Source organism: Delphinus delphis, chromosome 15 (genome assembly GCF_949987515.2).
Source record: "Delphinus delphis chromosome 15, mDelDel1.2, whole genome shotgun sequence".
Lineage (NCBI taxonomy): Eukaryota > Metazoa > Chordata > Mammalia > Artiodactyla > Delphinidae > Delphinus > Delphinus delphis.
The window spans coordinates 52,765,170-52,782,799 of record NC_082697.1 but is presented as its reverse complement, the minus strand read 5'-3'; the positions used below and the strand labels follow the sequence as shown (position 1 = coordinate 52,782,799).

The 17,630-nt window shown below is 55.9% G+C and overlaps 1 protein-coding gene across 4 annotated transcripts in view; it reads right to left on the bottom strand.

The window, feature by feature from the left end:
• Positions 1-17,630, bottom strand: part of MGRN1 (mahogunin ring finger 1) — a 52,491-nt gene that overhangs the window by 16,998 nt on the left and 17,863 nt on the right. For all 4 annotated transcript variants that reach the window (XM_060031673.2, XM_060031670.1, XM_060031674.2 and 1 more), the window contains exons 2-9: positions 15,403-15,521; positions 13,736-13,824; positions 12,926-13,072; positions 11,739-11,856; positions 4,018-4,084; positions 3,286-3,335; positions 1,571-1,618; positions 256-324 (exon numbers count right to left, since the gene is read on the bottom strand). In XM_060031673.2, coding sequence (XP_059887656.1) covers positions 256-324; positions 1,571-1,618; positions 3,286-3,335; positions 4,018-4,084; positions 11,739-11,856; positions 12,926-13,072; positions 13,736-13,824; positions 15,403-15,521 — 707 coding nt within the window. The remainder of the gene's footprint in view (positions 1-255; positions 325-1,570; positions 1,619-3,285; positions 3,336-4,017; positions 4,085-11,738; positions 11,857-12,925; positions 13,073-13,735; positions 13,825-15,402; positions 15,522-17,630) is intronic.

Below are 17,630 nucleotides of genomic sequence, written 5' to 3'. Positions count from 1 at the left end.
AGTGAATTTGCTGGAAAAAGGACAATGTCCCACAGACTCTGCTAACTCTAGAAATTAAGGAAAAATGATGGAGTCTGGGGGCCTGGGGTCTCCAGGGGAAGGCTCAGCAGGGAACTGGCTCATCTGCCACCAACCTGCAGGGCCCTGGCCAGGACAGGGGCCCCAAGCAGGTCACCCACAGGCCTGCCTCCGAGCAGCTGGGAGGAGCACAGGGGAGCACGGCCAGCCTGGCCCGGTGGTGCCACAAGCACGCACCTTCGTCTCCTGGTTGTTCTTGTTCTCAATGCCGTAGATCTCCTGCAGCAGATAGCTGACCCGGTCCACCTGGAGAGCAGAGAGGTGTCTGGGCACTTGCTCCCAACTCAATGGCTCCTCTGCACCCACCTTTCCCGACAACCCCTCCCAGGTGCCGGGCTTGGGTCCTGGGGGCAGGTGTGGTTGGCGATTCTGTCTAGCCCCACCCCCAGGGAGTGGGCACTACTGGAGACAGGCAGGGAGAACCGTCACCTGCCCAGCCGACTGGTATCAAGGACACTGGGCTGGGCCCAGGTTCTGCCTGCCCCGGAGGGCGTGGAGCCAAGCTCTACCCGGACCTGGCGACCACATCTTCTGCCCACCTTACTGTGCCCAACCCCAGAGGAAAACACCAGCCCCACAAGAGTGACCAGAGTCAGGCCTCGAGCTGACCACAGTTTAGGGGTCAGATACTCCTCCTGAGAGCCACGGCCCTGCCGGTCAGCTCTCCTGAAACAAGTGCCCAGACCATCACTGGGGTCTCCTGCCCTCCTGCCCCCTCCAGGTGTTGCACCTGCCAGAGTTCTCTCAACCCCTCTTTTAAAAAACTCAGCAACACCACTCCTGGGTTGTGGCTGACACACCTGAGCAGCTACACACAGGATAATCTGATAATCACAGCTTTGGAGACAGACCCCACCACGGCCGCTGTTAAATCAGTCTCCAGGCTCATTTCAGGGGACCCTGTCCGCTAAATCCTCACAGAACGTACCTAAGTCGGAGGCCACCAGGGCTAATTCTTCCTGGTGTTAGACCATGGAATTACGGACCCCAAAGAAAGGCTGTACTGGTCTATAGCTCCCATTGGTTCCAAGATATTCCATCCTTCTCTCAAATATGGATTAAGTCAATCTAAGTCTTTGCCCAACACAGAGGTGATTTCAGCAATTTGTGAAGAGGAGGGGAGGCTGCAGTGTTTCTCCCTTCTTTCCTCCCTCCCTTCCTCCATCCCTCCCTCCCTTCCTTCCCTTCCTCCTCCATCTGTCCATTCATTCACTCGGCAAGTGTTTACTGAACACTCACTCGGTTCAAGCTGGACAAGGTTTGGCTACGATGGTCAATGCAGGTACGTGGTGGGTATGCAGGACACGCGGACACACCCAGTGACCCCGACCCTGACTCCCAGAGCCCAGGGCCCACAGTAGTGGTGTCACCAGCTACTTCCACAGCGGCCATGGTGGCCCGGGGAGAATAATCCACAGAGACCACTGGGTCACATGTGTGCGCCTGTCTTTTAAATCAAAAGGGCTCACGGTATTTCCTCTGATGGACTTACGATTTGCTTCTGCTTTAAAGGCTTCACAGAGAAGCTGCCGTCGACGTGCTGCAGGGAAGAAGGACAGAGAGGTTAACTCGGCCATGCGGAAGGCCCGTCCTCGGTCAACCCACATCTACGGCTGAAAAAAGAAGGGGCCACACAAAGACTCGAGAGACAGGCCAGGGATCCTCCAACTGTGGTCCTCTGACCTGGCTTCGAAACTACCCAGAAAATCTTCTAAAAATATCGCCTCCTGGGTCCCACCCTGACCTACAAAACCCAACTCTCCCTGGGTCGTTCTCAAGAACACTCAAGTTCACCACCATCAGCCAAGTTCTGACAATGGATAGGCGCCTCCCCAGCTGCAAGAAGCAGCACCTGGATGACAAGAACCAAGACAGACGGCTCCAGCCCTCAAAGGGCTTGGTCGAATCGCGAAGACAGCACAAGGATGTCACTGCCTTACGTACCAGGAAGGCCCAAAGCTCTGAGAGCCGTGAGAACAAGATAGAGCAAATGCGTCTGGTGGTACCTGGGGAGGCACACGGCTCCGAGTCCACACAGTTAAGCACGGTACCAGATCTGAACTCTCGCTCACCAAATACCCCTTCTGAGTCCACTGAGACCAGCACCTGGCACTTTCTGTAAGGCTGATGGGTTCTGACAGAAGTTTCTAGCATGCTGCACTCCAAAAATAAGGTAGTTTCTCACTGGACTCTACACTGGAAGCACCGAATGGAGTGTCTGCCAGTGACGGCCCATCGCCCTGCCAGAGCACACAGATGGTAAATAGTCACCATCTCCTCCGACAAGGCCGGCCTGGGGAGCACAGCTGGTGAGCCCAGAGATGGAGAGGGCCACCTCCACCACGGCCCCAGGAGGCCAGGGAGAGCACAGACCCAACGTTGCCAGAGGGGCCTCAGGCCCAGCTCCACGGACCCCCTGGGGCATCTGGAAAGACCCAGATCACAGGGAGGAGATGGGCTCTGCACTTAAGGCTTTCAGGGCTACAGGTACACCCTGGGCTGAGGAAGCCAGGGCTTGGAAGGACGTCCAGAACAAGCGGTCTGAGACTGGTTTCCTCGTGAGGTCCTTGCTCCTCGTCCATCTGGGCCACAGGCCGGTGCTAAAAACACAACTGCACAGTGCCGACCAACGTCAAGGAACAGTACAAGGTGGGGATCAGCCGTAGCCTTTTCAAATAGGGGACACACCCCACTACGCTGGCAGGACTCTCGGTGACCAGGGACCCTGTCCCAACACAGCTTGGCCCTCGCTCGCTGCATGGACGGACGCATGGAACTGTCTGGACCCCGGTGAGAGGACCATCCCTAGAACCCGAGACACCCTAATGCAGAGTAAGTGGTGGGGCTGACTGTCCTCACCACCAGCCAACACCCCCACCACACACCATAAACACGGCCACAAAGCATGGACAGTCAGGGGCCTGGGGACTCAGGTCTGGTGGAAAAAAGGGCAAACACCTAAGTTCAAATACACATAATGCTAAAAAGGTAGTAGTAAATTAATCCTTCCATGTAAATGGTCTCTTTATATGCGGGGCACCCCCAACTCGGGGACCCCAGGAGAGTATGTATGTCACGTCTAGGACCGTACTAGGCAGGTGGCAGACCCTCGTCCACCCCACCAGCATTTACTGGGCACCTACTGCGTACAGGATGCGATGACAAATGAGGAGTCGGCTGCACGATCAGGAGCAAGATGGCACTTACCTTCTCAAAGGCGGCCAAGAGCACGTGGGCGTGGCCGGTCACTTCCACACCTGCCCGGGAGAGAGGAGAGTGGTCAGAGCCGGCCTCTACCACCCCTGGCCCCCTGCCTCAGGCCTCCTCTTTCCAGCTGGCACGTCCCCAGCTCTCAGCCTGCAGGCAGGGCCTGGTCCTCTGAGGACCCACTGAGGTCTTGTCCTTGCCTCGCCCTCCTCTGCCTGCAGCTCCCTCCGACCCGCGCACCTCACCCGGCCCCAAAGCAGCCACTGCCGGCTGCCCACGGTTGGCTCTGCTCCCGTCTCACTCGGCATGGGGACAAGCCTAGGCCGGGCAGGGCTCCGGTGTCTGCACCCTCGCCCGGGACCCCACAGCCCACAGCAGGGGCAAGGAGAGGCCAGCAGGACTGGCAGGAAGAGGCAGGCGGCGAGGGGTCAGCGTGCCACTGGCAGCCTTCATCGTTCCACTGCGGGGTGGACACCAGCACTGGAGGCCTGTCTTGCCACTGTCAGCGCCGCGAGAGCCAGGCTCTGCCACAGGGGCGCAGGGACGGCACCAGCAGCAGGAGACAGAGCGCTCGGCGCCCGAGCCCCTCGGCCCCAAGCCCGCCCAGCAGGCTGAGCCGACGTCGTCCGCTGTTTCTGGACTGAGATCCCCGGACCTGGCTGACTGGGGTGAGGAGGGCCTCTTCCCAAGTGTGCACGCCTGGAAGGGAGACCGAAGGGAAGGGCCACTCACCGTCCCCCTCATCCACCACAGCCTGGATGACCACTGGAAACGTGCCCCGGTCCAGGTCAAAGTTCAGCTGCAGAGAAAGGAGGTGACAACAGTCAGACTGAGCTGGAGGGAGTGGGTGGGATGAGTAGGAGGCGTTGAGGTGACAGAGCTGAGGCCAGACAGGCGCCCTTTTCTTCTTTGTGGTAAAGCAGATTAAAAGGGCACATTTGTGTTCTAAGTGTAACTCAGTGTCATTAAGTACATCCGTACGGTCACGCGACCGTCAGCACCATCTTTCCTGGAACGTCCTCGCCAGCCCTCAGCGGGCCGCCCAGCCCAGCCCAGCCCTGGAACCTCCATGCTGCTGCGTCTGTAGATGGGCCGACCCCTGGACATTCACAGAAATGGATGCACACAGTGTCTGTCTTTTGTGTCTGGTGTCTCTCAGGCAGAATCATCACGCTGCAGGCGCCTCCCCCTTAAGGCCGAGTAGCACTCCCCGCCTGGCCAGACCTCACTGTCACCCATTCACCTGCTCAGACACCAGGCCCCCCTTCGGCTGTGTTGAGCGGGGCTGCCTCTGCTGGACTCTGCTGGGTGGACCCCTAGGCACGGGAGTGCCGGGTCCCACGGAGATCCCGCGTCTAACCTTGTGAAGAAAGGCACCCAGCTCGGCCCCAACAAAGACGGAACCAACGTGAAGGAGAGACCACGTGGCTTGTCCGAGCTCACGGAGAAACCTCCTCTCACTTTTCCTTCTCCTCCTGCTTAAGTCCTCCGGGGATCCCCGCTGCCCTCTGGCTGCAGGCCACGCTCCTCCCCACGTGTCCACTCAGGTGCAGCTTCCACGGCTGCTCCCCAGTGGGGACCGTGGGGAGGTCACACAGAGCCTGCAGGGCAGAGGCGCTCAGCCAAACACACCCACCACGGGAAGGGTGCCCAGCGGGTCCCTGGCCATCGGTGGGCGGGCAGGGCCGGGCCGGGGCCAGTGCTGGGACAGGGCATACTCAGCACTGCCAGGTTCGGGTCTGGCTCTACAACCTGAGCATCAGGTCCCGGTCCTAACGCAAAAGTTCCGAGCAGGCGGCCGAGAGAGCACGCGGTGAGCACCAGCCCCTGGAGCTGCTTGTGTCCAGGCAGCGGGAGCCGGGGAGGGAATTGGCCCAGGAGGACCACGTTGGGTAGGGACTCCAGGGCACGGGGCTTGGTAGGAACGTGTGCACACGGATCCACACGCGGAGAGGTGTCCAGGCCTACCCAGGACCCACAGCCTCAGGGTAGAAGGGCTGCACCACCAAAACTTGGACCTGGGAGAGGGAGGGACCCGCTTTCCCCGCTCCTGCCTTGCTCGGGGGTGCCCCACGGGGTGGGGGGGTGACCGCCCGAGACAGGAGTCACACATCCTCTACAGCTATCCCGGGGCCAGGGGCCTCCCACACGCCTGCTTCTGCCCTCCCTACACCGAGCCAGGGAACAGGGAGCCATCTTGCCAACGACCATCCCGCAGTTACCCCGGTGACGACGATGACGATGATGATGATGACGACGATGACGAAGCTGAGGTGGGTGTGATGCGCAGATGCTGCCCTTCCCAGGCTGTAATCAGGCCCAGGAGGGGAGCTATTCAGGTGACAGAGCTGGACGGGGAGCAGTGCGGGCCCTGCCACCCCTGCGCTTCCGGCCTGTTGCTGAAATATAGTCGTCAGCGCTGACGTGGCGACTTGGTTGCTCTGAGGAGCTGCCAGTGATTTGCATTTTCTTTCTCTCTTGCACACTGAGTGCTGCCTCAGCACCAGCTGACGGGTGGAATAAAAGACACTGGTCTGGGGAGGTGTGACGGGGGCTCCTGCCCCGCTGGCCGTCGGGTTCACGATGGACAGCCTGGCTAAGTAAGCACCCTGCACCCCGACTTCATGGACCCCTGCGGCCACCTGCGAGGGAGGGACTGTTTCTATTTCCAGCTGACAGATGGGAAAGCAAGGTTCGCAGAGGTGGCATAACTTGCTGGATGCTTCATAGACAGAGTGACAGAGCCAGGGTTGCCTCCAGGCCTCGCCCACCTGTGTCCTCCCAGCTCCTGGGAAAGGCCATCACTGCTTCCTGCATGCCGCTGGTACTTCTGTCCTGGAGACTCTGCTCTTATCAAGCCTGACCCACCTGGGGCCTCCTGTCCAGCCCTGTCCAAACCCTACTGCAAAGGTGCAAATGACTGTTGTCCCACTTTTCAGGTGGCAGCACCCCGACTTTCCCTGAGGAAATGTGGGAACAACTTCTCTCCTAGCCTGGTACTGTGTGGCCTGGCCAGAGGATGGTATGTCTACCTGAGCACTCTGGGACGCAGGCGGGGACCGCACCTCTCACTGGTCTGCAGGGCGCCAGCAGAGAGCGAGGCCAGCTCAGCAGGAGCATACCCTTCCTGATGACACGGGCCCCTGCAGACACCCAGCCTTTTCAGAATCTATGCCAATTAGTTCCTGATTTTCTTTTCTTAAGTCAGACTGAGGTGTTTCTGTCACTTGTAACCAAAGAAGTCCTGACACAGACACCACTTTGAAGGCTCTGCCGCAGCAGCCTTCCCGGCGCCTCCCACGAACATTCAGTGCCCAGACCACAGGGCAGCACACTACATGTGACATTTGTCCAACAGACTTGCAAACCCAACAGAAGACGCGGTGCTGAGCCAGGGACAGAGGTGGAGACGACAGGGCACCATGACCCCCGCTCTCCCCAGACACCAGGGCCTAGGGGTGGGGGGGAAACCCTGGGAGTACAGGGACCTAGGGAGCAAGGACCACCTCCTCCCAGACTCCTGCTCCCCAGAGCTTGGCACATGAGTCACGCCCCAGAGCCAAGCATGCGGGGAGAGGACAGAGACTTCCACCCTCCCAGAGAGTCTGAGGGAGACGCTTTTTAGTTTTTGGCCACGCCAGGCAGCATGTGGGATCTTAGTTCCCTGATCAGGGATCGAACCCGGGCCCCTGCAGTGGAAGCTTGGAGTCTTAACCACTGGACCACCAGGGAAGTCCCAGGAGACACTTATTTTTAATGCAGGGAGTGAGGCTTTCTTAGGGAAAAAGGCAGCCAGGTGAGGAGAGAGAGCAGCAGCTGACGGCAGCAGGAGTCCCGCCCAGGCTCCCCTCAGGCTCTGCTGTCACAGAGGAGCCGTGGACGAGGGTCTTTGCAAGGCCTAGGTCAGATGGACACTGGGAAATAGGGGAAAGGCAAGGGGTGGGGGAGGAGGGGACGTGGCTTTGACTGAAATAAATGGAAGCCCATGAGGAGCTAGTGGGAAAACTGCAAAGAAGCCCCACGCGCCACGAGGAGATCTGTAGGTGTTGACCTGGAAAGACTCCACATCATGGTGCAGTAAGAAAAGAAAATGACGCATGTGTGGGGCAGGGGGCATATGGGAAACCTCTATACCTTCCTCTTAATTTTGCTGTGAACCTTAAACTACTCTAAAAAAGTCTTACAATTAAATTAATTTAAATTCAATTAAAAAGCAAACTGCACCCAAGAGGAATGAAAACATACATCCACACAAAGACTTGCACACAAATGTTCACAGCAGCAACATTCATGATGGCCAAAAGGCGGAGACAACCCACATGTCCATCAGCTGATGAAGGGCTAAACAAAATATGATCCCATCCATCCAGTGGAATGTTATTCAGCCATAAAAAGGAATAAAGCACCGATACATACTACAACCTGGACAAGCCTTGAAGACATGATGCTGAGTGAAAGAAGCCAGCACCAAAGGTCACATAGTGTCTGATTCTGTTTATGAGAAATATCCAGAACAGACAAATCCAAAGAGACAGAAAGTGGATGGGCAGTGGCCAGGGGCTGGGGGAGGAATGAGGAGTGATTGCTAGTGGGTAGAGGGTTTCTCTTGGGGATGACAAAAAAGTTCTGGAGGTAAGGCAGTAGTGACGGCTATACAACTCTATGAATATAGTAAATACCACCGAATTATACACTTTAAAAGGGTGAGCTGGGGACTTCCCTGGTGGTGCGGCGGTTAAGAATCCACCTGCCAATGCAGGGGACACGGGTTTGAGTCCTGGTCCGGGAAGATCCCACATGCCGCGGAGCAGCTAAGCCCATGCGCCACAACTACTGAGCCTGTGCTCTAGAGCCTGTGAGCCACAACTACTGAGCCCACGTCCCACAACTACTGAAGCCTGTGCGCCCAAAGCAACAAGAGGAGCCACCGCAATGAGAAGCCCGCTCACTGCAACGAAGAGTGGCCCCCGCTCACCACAGCTAGAGAAAGCCCGCGTGCAGCAACGAAGACCAAACACAGCCAAAAATAAATAAACAAAATAAATAAATTTATTAAAACAGAAACAAAAAAATAAATAAAAGGGTGAGTTGTATAGTATGCAAATTATGTCTCGATAAGTTGTTTTAAAAAAAACAAGCTACAAAATAATATTTGTAAAGTATGACTGCATTTTTGTAAAAAACAAATGCATACAGGAGAAAGTCTAGAAAATACACCCCACATGGTCAGAAGTGGTCACTTCTGGAAAAGGAGACTGAACTGGGAACATTCTGCTTGACAGATTCTGTGTAATCAGAACATTTTACTATAAGCATACATTACTGTTATAATCTTTAAATAGGCAAATCTGGGGAAAACGGCTAAAAAAAAAGGGAGGATGGCCAGGCCTCTGATGGCACAATGCTTGCAGCTGAAGGGACGCCTGTGTCTGGAGACATCTTCAGCTGTCACAATTGCAGCAAGGGACATTCCTGACACCTGGTAGGCAGGGGCCAGGGAGGCTGCTCAACATCCCACAGAGCACAGGACAGTCTCTGCCAGAGAATGACCCAGGACCCAAATGTCAACAGCACCGAGGCTGAGAAACCCTGGTATAAAGGAGAAACCTGAGTTTGGTGCCAGAGTGTCGGTCACAACTCTAACACCTACCAACACCCGCTTCAATGCCCTCAGCTGGCAAGGACGTCATGCCAGGATGTAACAACATCCTTCTGCTCTCCGTACAGCTTAACTTCCAGAACCTTCTATTTATGGCAAATCTTAGCCGTTTCCTAGCTACAGTAACGACTGATGAAGTTTCCATTTAAAAATACATGTAATAGGGCTTCCCTGGTGGCGCAGTGGTTGGGAATCCACCTGCCAATGCAGGGGATGTGGGTTCGAGCCCTGGTCCGGGAAGATCCCACATGCCGCGGAGCAGCTAAGCCTGTGTGCCACAACTACTGAGTCTGCGCTCTAGAGCTTGTGAGACACAATTACTGAGCCCGTGTGCCACAACTACTGAAGCCCGCGTGCCTAGAGCCCGTGCTCTGCAACGAGAGAAGCCACCGCAGTGAGAAGCCTGTGCACCGTAACCAAGAGTAGCCCCCGCTCGCCATAGCTAGAGAAAGCCCGCGCGCAGCAAAGAAGACCCAACGCAGACAAAAATAAAATAAATTCAAAATAAAAAAAATAAAAATAAATAAAAATACATGTAATAGAGGGAGGAATTGGGGGTGACTGCTTAATGGGTGCAGGACTTCCTTGTGGGTGATGAGAACGTCCTGGAACTGCCCAGTGGTCACACACTATGAATGCACTGTCACTGACGTAAGTTTATATTGTGTGTATTCTATCACAGTAAAAAACACCTGTAAGAAAAACTGAGCTGATTTCAACAACATATTAGTGGGAATTCTCTTTCGGTCCAGGGGTTAGGAATCTGCACTTTCACTGCCGAGGGCCCAGGTTCGATCCCTGGTCAGGGAACTAAGATCCTGCAAGGTTTGTGGTGTGGCCCCCCCCCCCACCCAAAAAAAAGAACATCTTAGCTGAAGTGATAATCAGAAAAGGCAAAGATGAGGACGGGGTCCCAGGATAACAACACTGGACAGGCCCACCAGGCCACATGCTGACAAGCCGAGGACGCAGGTTCCCTGATGCACTGAGGGAGCCAAGGGGGTGCCCTCGTGGAGCACCCAAGACTGGCTTACAAGTCAGGTGTGCGCTCAGGACAAGTGACCCAAACCGCTGGTGATACAGGACATCTGCAAACGCACAGGGGATGTTTCAGGGCCAAAATGCCAAAACTGGGTTATTTCAGAGGTCACCAAGCTGAGGTGCAGCCTCAGCCCAGCCGCCCCGCAGTCACCATAGGTGGGGGCACCCACTCACCTGCCCTCCCAGCCCCTCTGCCCTAGGGGAGCTGCCCCATCCCATTCACAGGAGGGTGGGTGGGACCAGATGCACCTGCCGGGCATCTGAACCGGGAATGTGTGCACACGGGGATGGAACCATCCTGACGGCACGGGGCTGTGGGCAGGGGGCCCCCAGGACTGCTATTCAGCTTGGCCTTTGACTTCGAGGGCCCCACCTGGCTTCCAGAAGACCTGCCCTTCTCACGTGGTAAAACAGAGGGGGCTCCTGTTGCTCGACATCAAAGCGCTCTGACCAGCAAGCACACGCGGCCGGGAGTAACTACCAGGGCGTGGTCTTCACCGTCTGACATATCCGTGATCCAGAACCTTCCTGGCAATTCCCACACCACACCATACCCTGCTACCTCCAATCCTTCCCACTCATGTATTTCAGTAACATAAGACGGGACTACCCTCTGTCAAAAAAAACTAGAGAATTCAGCTACGTCAAAGAAGCCAGACATGAAAGGCCACATACTGTACAGTTCCATCCATATGAAATGTCCAGAACAGGTAGATCCAGGGAGACAGAAAGCAGATTAGTGCCAGGGGCTGGGGCAGGAACAGGGATCAACTGTAAAGGGCATGAGGGATCCTACTGGGAGGATAGAAACATCCCCAAACTGGATTGTGGTCATGGCTGTGATCACAGATTTACTAAAAATCACTGAATTGAACACTTAAAATGGGTGAGTTTTATGATATATAAACTCTAACTTAATAACCTGTTTTTTAAAAAAAAACAAAATAATTCAGGGGTGTACACAGTACTGATACTCACACTGTACACATGTAGTGTGTTTGTGTGTGTCTTCCTTATACCAAGCTCCTTTGCAGAAATAACTACTGTCTTAAGCTTGACGGGGAACCTTCTCTGGCTTTTCCTCAAGGATTATGTACACATACATGTACCTGCAGAAGTGGTCTTGTGCACATCTGTGGCTGCCACATATGTGCGATTACATGGTATTTGTCTGTAATGTGCTCTTCTCCAAGCCCAGGAGGTGCTTCCACATCAGCACGTACAGCAGACATAAGCTCTGTCAGCTACTCTAAGGCTCACGACATCCCAGAACGGAGCTGGACTATGGTGCCCCCATTATGTATACAGGGGGTTCCCATGATGTCAGTGAACCAAGCGATACCTCCGTAATGGACATGTAGATTGTTTCCAATTTACTACTACAGACAGAGCTGCAGTGAGCACCCTCCACATCGTGTAAATCACTGTCCTTAGCTACAGAACCACTGGGTGGGAGGCATCCTGCCAGGCTGCAGCCCCGTGGCCCTGACAACCATACCAGAGCCCATACGGAGCTTCTAACTGCTGCTGCTCCGCCCGGCCACGATCATCCAGTCCAGCCAATGCCTGCACCGACCACAATCCACAGTCCAGGTACCCCGACTGGGCACACAGACCTTGGTCAGCAGCCATTCCTGACACTTATCAACCATGTGAGGAATCTGAGTGAACAGGCCCCACTGTGCTTGCCCCCCTCCAGGGGAAGGAACTTGGGGAGGGGCCAGGGGAAAGGGGGGCCCAGCCAAGCTGTTACCTCATCATCCTTCCACTCCGAGAAATCGATCTTGAAGGAGGGCAGGGAGAACTGCTGGCTCACTCCCCGCTTGTAGTGGACAGTTTCGGACTGCAGGGCCGGGCTCTTGGGGGTGTACCTGAAAGGGCCGAGAGAGAAAGGACAGTGAGACAAACTCTCTGCCGCATCCCATTCTCCCAGAGCCCATACCTGCCCAATTACTGTTACCTTTCCAGACTTGGCTACAACTTTCCACTAGGCTTTTATGGTTTGCTGACATTTTTGAATGAATACAGTACAAAAATGCACAGTGCAAAGTGACCCCAAGCCCCGGCCTCACGCGTGCTCCCAGCCACCTGCTTCTCTGCCCCGTCCACAACCCGTGTGTCACTCCTGGGAAAGCGGAGGCATAATCATGCCTGCATGAGCAGGTGTTTCTTCTTTAATATTCAAACAGCAGTCCACCTACAATCTGCTCCGACCACTTGTGTGCCCGAAGCTGTCCCACAGTCATCACAGATGGAGGTGCCGTGTTCTTGGGACACTGCATGGGTTCCACCACGGTTTTACTCTAATTGATTCAACCAGGCCCCCAGTGGTGGACACCAGGCGGTCGCCAACATCTTGCTATTCCAAACAAAGCTTCCAGGACTCTCCTCTGCACACATCTTAACCACACATGCAAGCATGTCCCCAAGATAAATTCCCAGGAAAGGAAAGGCTGAGTCAAGCAGCACACACATTTTCAATCCCGGTAGGCTCTGGCATCTCCCTATATAGGAATCCAACCCAGGACCTTCACCCACCTCCCCACACCTGCTGTCCCTGGGGCCTCACTTAGTCTCTAGGACAAAGGACACTCTCAAGGGCCTTGGCACGTCCGGCCTGAGACTGACACTGGGGGAGGGGCTGCTCTTACACGAACAGGGACTCACAGACCGAGCTCTCAGCCACCACTCCACCCCCGGATCAAATCTGGCCTCCGAGGGGTTTCCTCCGACAGGACGGAAGTGGGTGCGTTTCTGCCCATCCTGCCTGGGTCTGGCCTTACAGCCTGGAGGCAGGCCTGCCACGGTCATGCTGAAGTTGCAGATTTCAAACTTTTGGGGCCAGCAGGGCCCTATTTCAAATCAAAGCTCCGAAAGTTCAAATACACAATACAGACAGAAGCAGAACCACTGGGACTGCCAGGCCCCACGGGGACTCACGCAGCCGTCCCATTCAGGAACTCCTCCACTGCCTGGCAGTAGATGGTGATGGCCACCCGGGCGTCGGCATCGAAGGTGAACTCCAGGCTGTAGAGGACTCGGGGCTTTTCGCCGTCCTCAGTGGGGCTGTCAGCACCGTCCTTGTACCTGCCCGGGAGACAGAGGAACAAGGCAGGTCAGGGGCTGTGCCTGCGACGGTGTCCCCATCCCATACAGCACCCCCGCCCCCGCAGGGGCCCCAGAGTCAGCTGCCTGGCTGCATCCCACCTTCCTAGGAACGTGGAGGCCGTTCCCTGTTTGGACAACAAGGCCCAACAACGCAGGGTCCTCCTTCCCTTGTCTCCTGCTCACAGAAAGGGAGACTAGTCCTCTGGGTTTAGAAATGGCCCTGATCCCTCAAGTCTTCCGGGTTTGAGGCGGTTTCTCAGCCCACTGACGCGCGGCTGGACTGCTCGAGGCAGTGGGGGCGTGCTGAGCGCCGTAGGGTGCCGAGCAGCATCCCTGGTCCCTGCCTGCCAGATGCCAGTAGCACCGCCCTCACCCACCCCCAGCTGTGACAACCAAGACTGTCTCCAGACCCGGCCCAACACCCCTGGGGCACAGGTGCCAGGCTGAGGCCCGGCTTAAGGCTGGAGTTCCACAGGCAGAACCTGCGGGCCCCTCCCCTCCCCCCCCCGCCCCCCAGGGGCAGCTCTGGAATCGAGTCCTGATTCTACACAAGGGGGAGTAGGGCCCAGGGTCACTCTCTCCCAAGCACCAGGGGGCCCATGGGGGGCCACAGCGCGGCACAGGGCGGGGGGGAAGGGTTACCTCACGAGCCGGAGGGAGTCTTTGCGGATGTTCACCAGGCTCCTCAGTGTCTTCACAGGCTCATGGGGGGCAGGGGTGACGTAGGGAAACTAGGAGGGAAAGAGCAATTCCAGGTAACCCCCAGGGCATGGCAGCGGAGGGAAAACAGGGCTTCATCAGAGCAATGGTCACAACCCTGCCTGATCATCCTGGGCCCTCGCACTGACCACAGGACAGCACTCCCCTCATCCACATCCAAGGAAACCACAGGCGACACGGCCAGCACGTGGGAGAGCCGGGACTGGAACTGCCCTGAGGATTCTGGGTCCCCAGTTGCAGGAAGGACCCTCAGCTAGGTCCCCGGGGCAGAGGTTAGGGTTGGGGCTCTCAGGCCACATTCCTGGAGGTGGGACCTGTCGTCTCACTGCTGCCCTGAACAAGGCAGGCTCTCCACACAAGGACGATAGTCAATACAGATTTCGGAAGGGACTTGCGCCCACACAGGCACGCACGCACGCACACGCACGCACACACACACACACACGGGTGCTGTAAAACTGGTGGTGTCTGGAAGGCTTGGGCACGGGGTCAGTCTCCTGCTGGTGACAACGCACTGAGTCTTAGCAGATGTTTTCACTGGGAAGCTGGGTAAAGGACACCCGGGGTCTCTCCATCACTTCTCACAACTGCAGGTGACTCTACGATGGTCTCAAGGAGAAAGTGACACAAGACAACAGATCTACAGGTGGCCTGCAGAGCCAGGTCCTGGGTCTGAGCCAAGGCTGCAAAGACATGCAAGGCAGGTTCTGCTCCTGCTGTCACAAACTCGGGAGGGTGGGGAGCTCAGTACAACGTGGAAGCCCCACTGGCCCCATGGGTGGGGGACCAGCACTCTGGGCCCCAGGCCAGTTAAAGGACCAAGACTTCATGTCAACCAGCTGCTCTACAGCTAAAACAGCCTGGAGACCCCTGGTCCAGGGGATAGCACCCCCACCAGGCCCAGGACTCAGCAGCCTTAGGGGACAGAGTCCAGTGTCTCGTGAGAGAGAGGGCCTCCTGCCTGGGCCCTTGGCCACGCAGGGGACCATTATCTCAAGATGCAAAACCCAGGCCCCTGCTCAGCAATCCCCCACAGCCCTCTCTCTCTCTTTAGTCTCCATCCATCAAACATTCCCTTCTTTATTGCCTGCACCCCACATACTAAACAGGGCAGGGTCTGTCCTTCCAGCCCCTGGAAGAGTCCTAGGTACACAGCAGGTGCCAAATGTGCGTTGAACGAAGGGACAGCAGTGTGTGGAGTGCACTCCTCTGGTGACTAGTGAGGGCGAACTTGTAAAAAAGAGTCCTGGCTGTTTGCGTTTCTGCTTTGGATCACATCTCTTGCCCACTGCCCTATGGAATGTGGATGTTCTTTTCTCTTTTGAAAGACAGCCATCCAAGAGGCCTGGGATGAAATCCAGAGCCTTCCTCAGCCCCACAGTCTGGATGCACTGGGTTCAGTAGCAGCTGCTCTGTACCCCAGGGACCAACCCTCGGCCATCCAGCCTCTAAGGGGGGACAGGCCTCATGCACACATCACATGCCCACGTCCAGATGGCACCTCCGCCCCGTTTGGGGAGACTCGGTGCCTGCTCACAGCCAGGGGCATTGCCACCACTGCCCACGTGCCCAGCCCCACCGAGACCCACCTGGACTGGGCGATTGCCCAGGAAGTTCAGATCCATGTTCTCTCCAAAGAGGTAACCTTCAGGGTGGGGGGTGTCGAATTTCTCACCTCCCATGAAAAAGTGGGAGGCAAAGTAGTTTCCTGGTTAAAAAAGGAAACACAACTGTAGACGATGAGGCTCAATACAGCCCAATGGGAGCATCTCATGGCCAAGAAGCTCAGCCTGAGAAAGGCCAGCTCCAGACACGGCCTCGGCCCCTCCACCTGGCCCGGGGCCTCTCCTCCCCACTCCTGGACTCATCCAGACCCCCGCTCCAATATCACTTCCTTCTGCAGCAGGTTGAACTGCGTCCCCTACAAGGACATGTCTCAGTCCTCACCCCTGGCACCTGTGACCTTGTATGGAAATAGGTACTTTGCAGATGGAATCCAGTTAACAGGAGTCAGACTGGATGGGGGCCCCTAAACCCAGTGACTGGTGTCTCCATAAGAGAAAGAGGGAGATGTGGACACAGACACACACAAAGGGAAGAAAGCTGTCTGACAACAGAGGCAGAGATGGGAGTGACGCGGCTACAATCAAGGAGTGCCTCGAGCCTCCAGAAGCAGGGAGAGGTGGGAAGGAGCCTCCCCTAGAGGCCTCAGAAGGAACCAACCCTGTGGACACCTAGATTCTGGACTTCTGGCCTCCAGAACTGTGAGAATAAATTCTGTTGTTTTAAATCACCCAGTTTGTGGCACTTCGTTACAGTGGCCATAGGAAACGAATACACTTTCTCTGACCCCCAGACTAAATCAGCCTCCCTGCCCCAAATCCGAGCCCTGAGAACTTTTTCACCTCAGTGCTGACCACAGTTTAAAACTGTGTGAACCTGAGTTATTTCATTTCTATCTGACTCCCCTCCATGAAGACTGAGGCTATACGTCCCTGGCACACTTAGGCACTAAATTCACGTTTCTTGTAAACATAGATGGCTACAAGGCATCGGACATGGGTCAGCTTCAAAGAACTGAGCTCACAGCCTTGCTGGGGAAACACTAGAAGTACCGCCTCCCCCAAGCTTCCTGATCTGATACTTGCCCACTGTCCCTCGCTTCTCACTGGCACAGAGAAAGGCCAGGTAACCAGAGGGCCCTGTGAATTTTGTGGACCAGAGGGAATTCTGGGCCCCTTGAGCTTTGGTGGGTGCCGTGCATGGATCTGTGTGTCCTTCCTGAGAACCACAACCCCAGTTACGCGGGACACAGCCTTGGCTGCCTAGGCCGGGAGGCCCAGAACCAGGAGTACAGCCTGGTGGCTCTTGACTGAAGGGAACATAGCCAGGACATATCAGGCCAGGGCGTAACCCCAACCCACGCGTGGACCAGGAACCAGACAGAGCCAACTGCAGTGAGAGAAAAAGAATAAAGTGGTGACTAGTTAAATAAATACAATACTCCTGATTTTATGGAACACCATATAATAGCTGCTAAAGAGGGTCAAACAGACCTGGATACTGACACAGAAAGACGCTCACAGAATATTTGTTGGATGCATTCCAGAACCCCTTTTGAGAGGTAACTGCACACTTAGGCGTGCATGATGCAAGTTGTGAGTACACAGAGAATGGTCAAAAGGACACACCCAAAAAGCTGCTGAGAAGTCAGTCGGGACCAGGTGCGGCATGGACAAAAGCCCAGACGTTCTGCTCCATGTTAGATCTTTTCACTGAACACGAACCACCCGTGGTGCACTTATCAGAATAAAAAGACTAAGTGTGATGCAGGGAAGCACCTGGGCCCTTCCAAAATCACCTGGGATTTGCACTCAGTCCCGTCTACCGCACTGAGAGCATCAGTGGATTTTAATGTGCAAAGGCTTTAAAAAGGTGGTTGTTCCCACACTGGCCCTATTGGGGTGGGGCACAGGCGGTCTCTGGACCTGTCTCTGGACAGGTGGGCCTGTGGCCCACCCAACCTTGAGCCCGAATCACAGGGCAGTTGAGAAGGGTGTCAGCTGGGAGCTCTGGGGGAAGCCAGCTCAGAGCCACCTGGTCCGCCAGGACTACGATAGGCCGTGACAATGTCACACAGCACAGCTGACAAGCAAAGTCACATGCACTAGGCTCTGTGACAAGTCAGGGCCGCAGTGGCATGTGACAGAGGGTGCAAGAAAGCCCAGCGGCTGCCTGGGCCCCACCCTGCCAGGACCTCCACACTGCTCACAGGCCCTGAGGTGGATCCAGAGGCCGCACAGCACTGGTCTGGAGG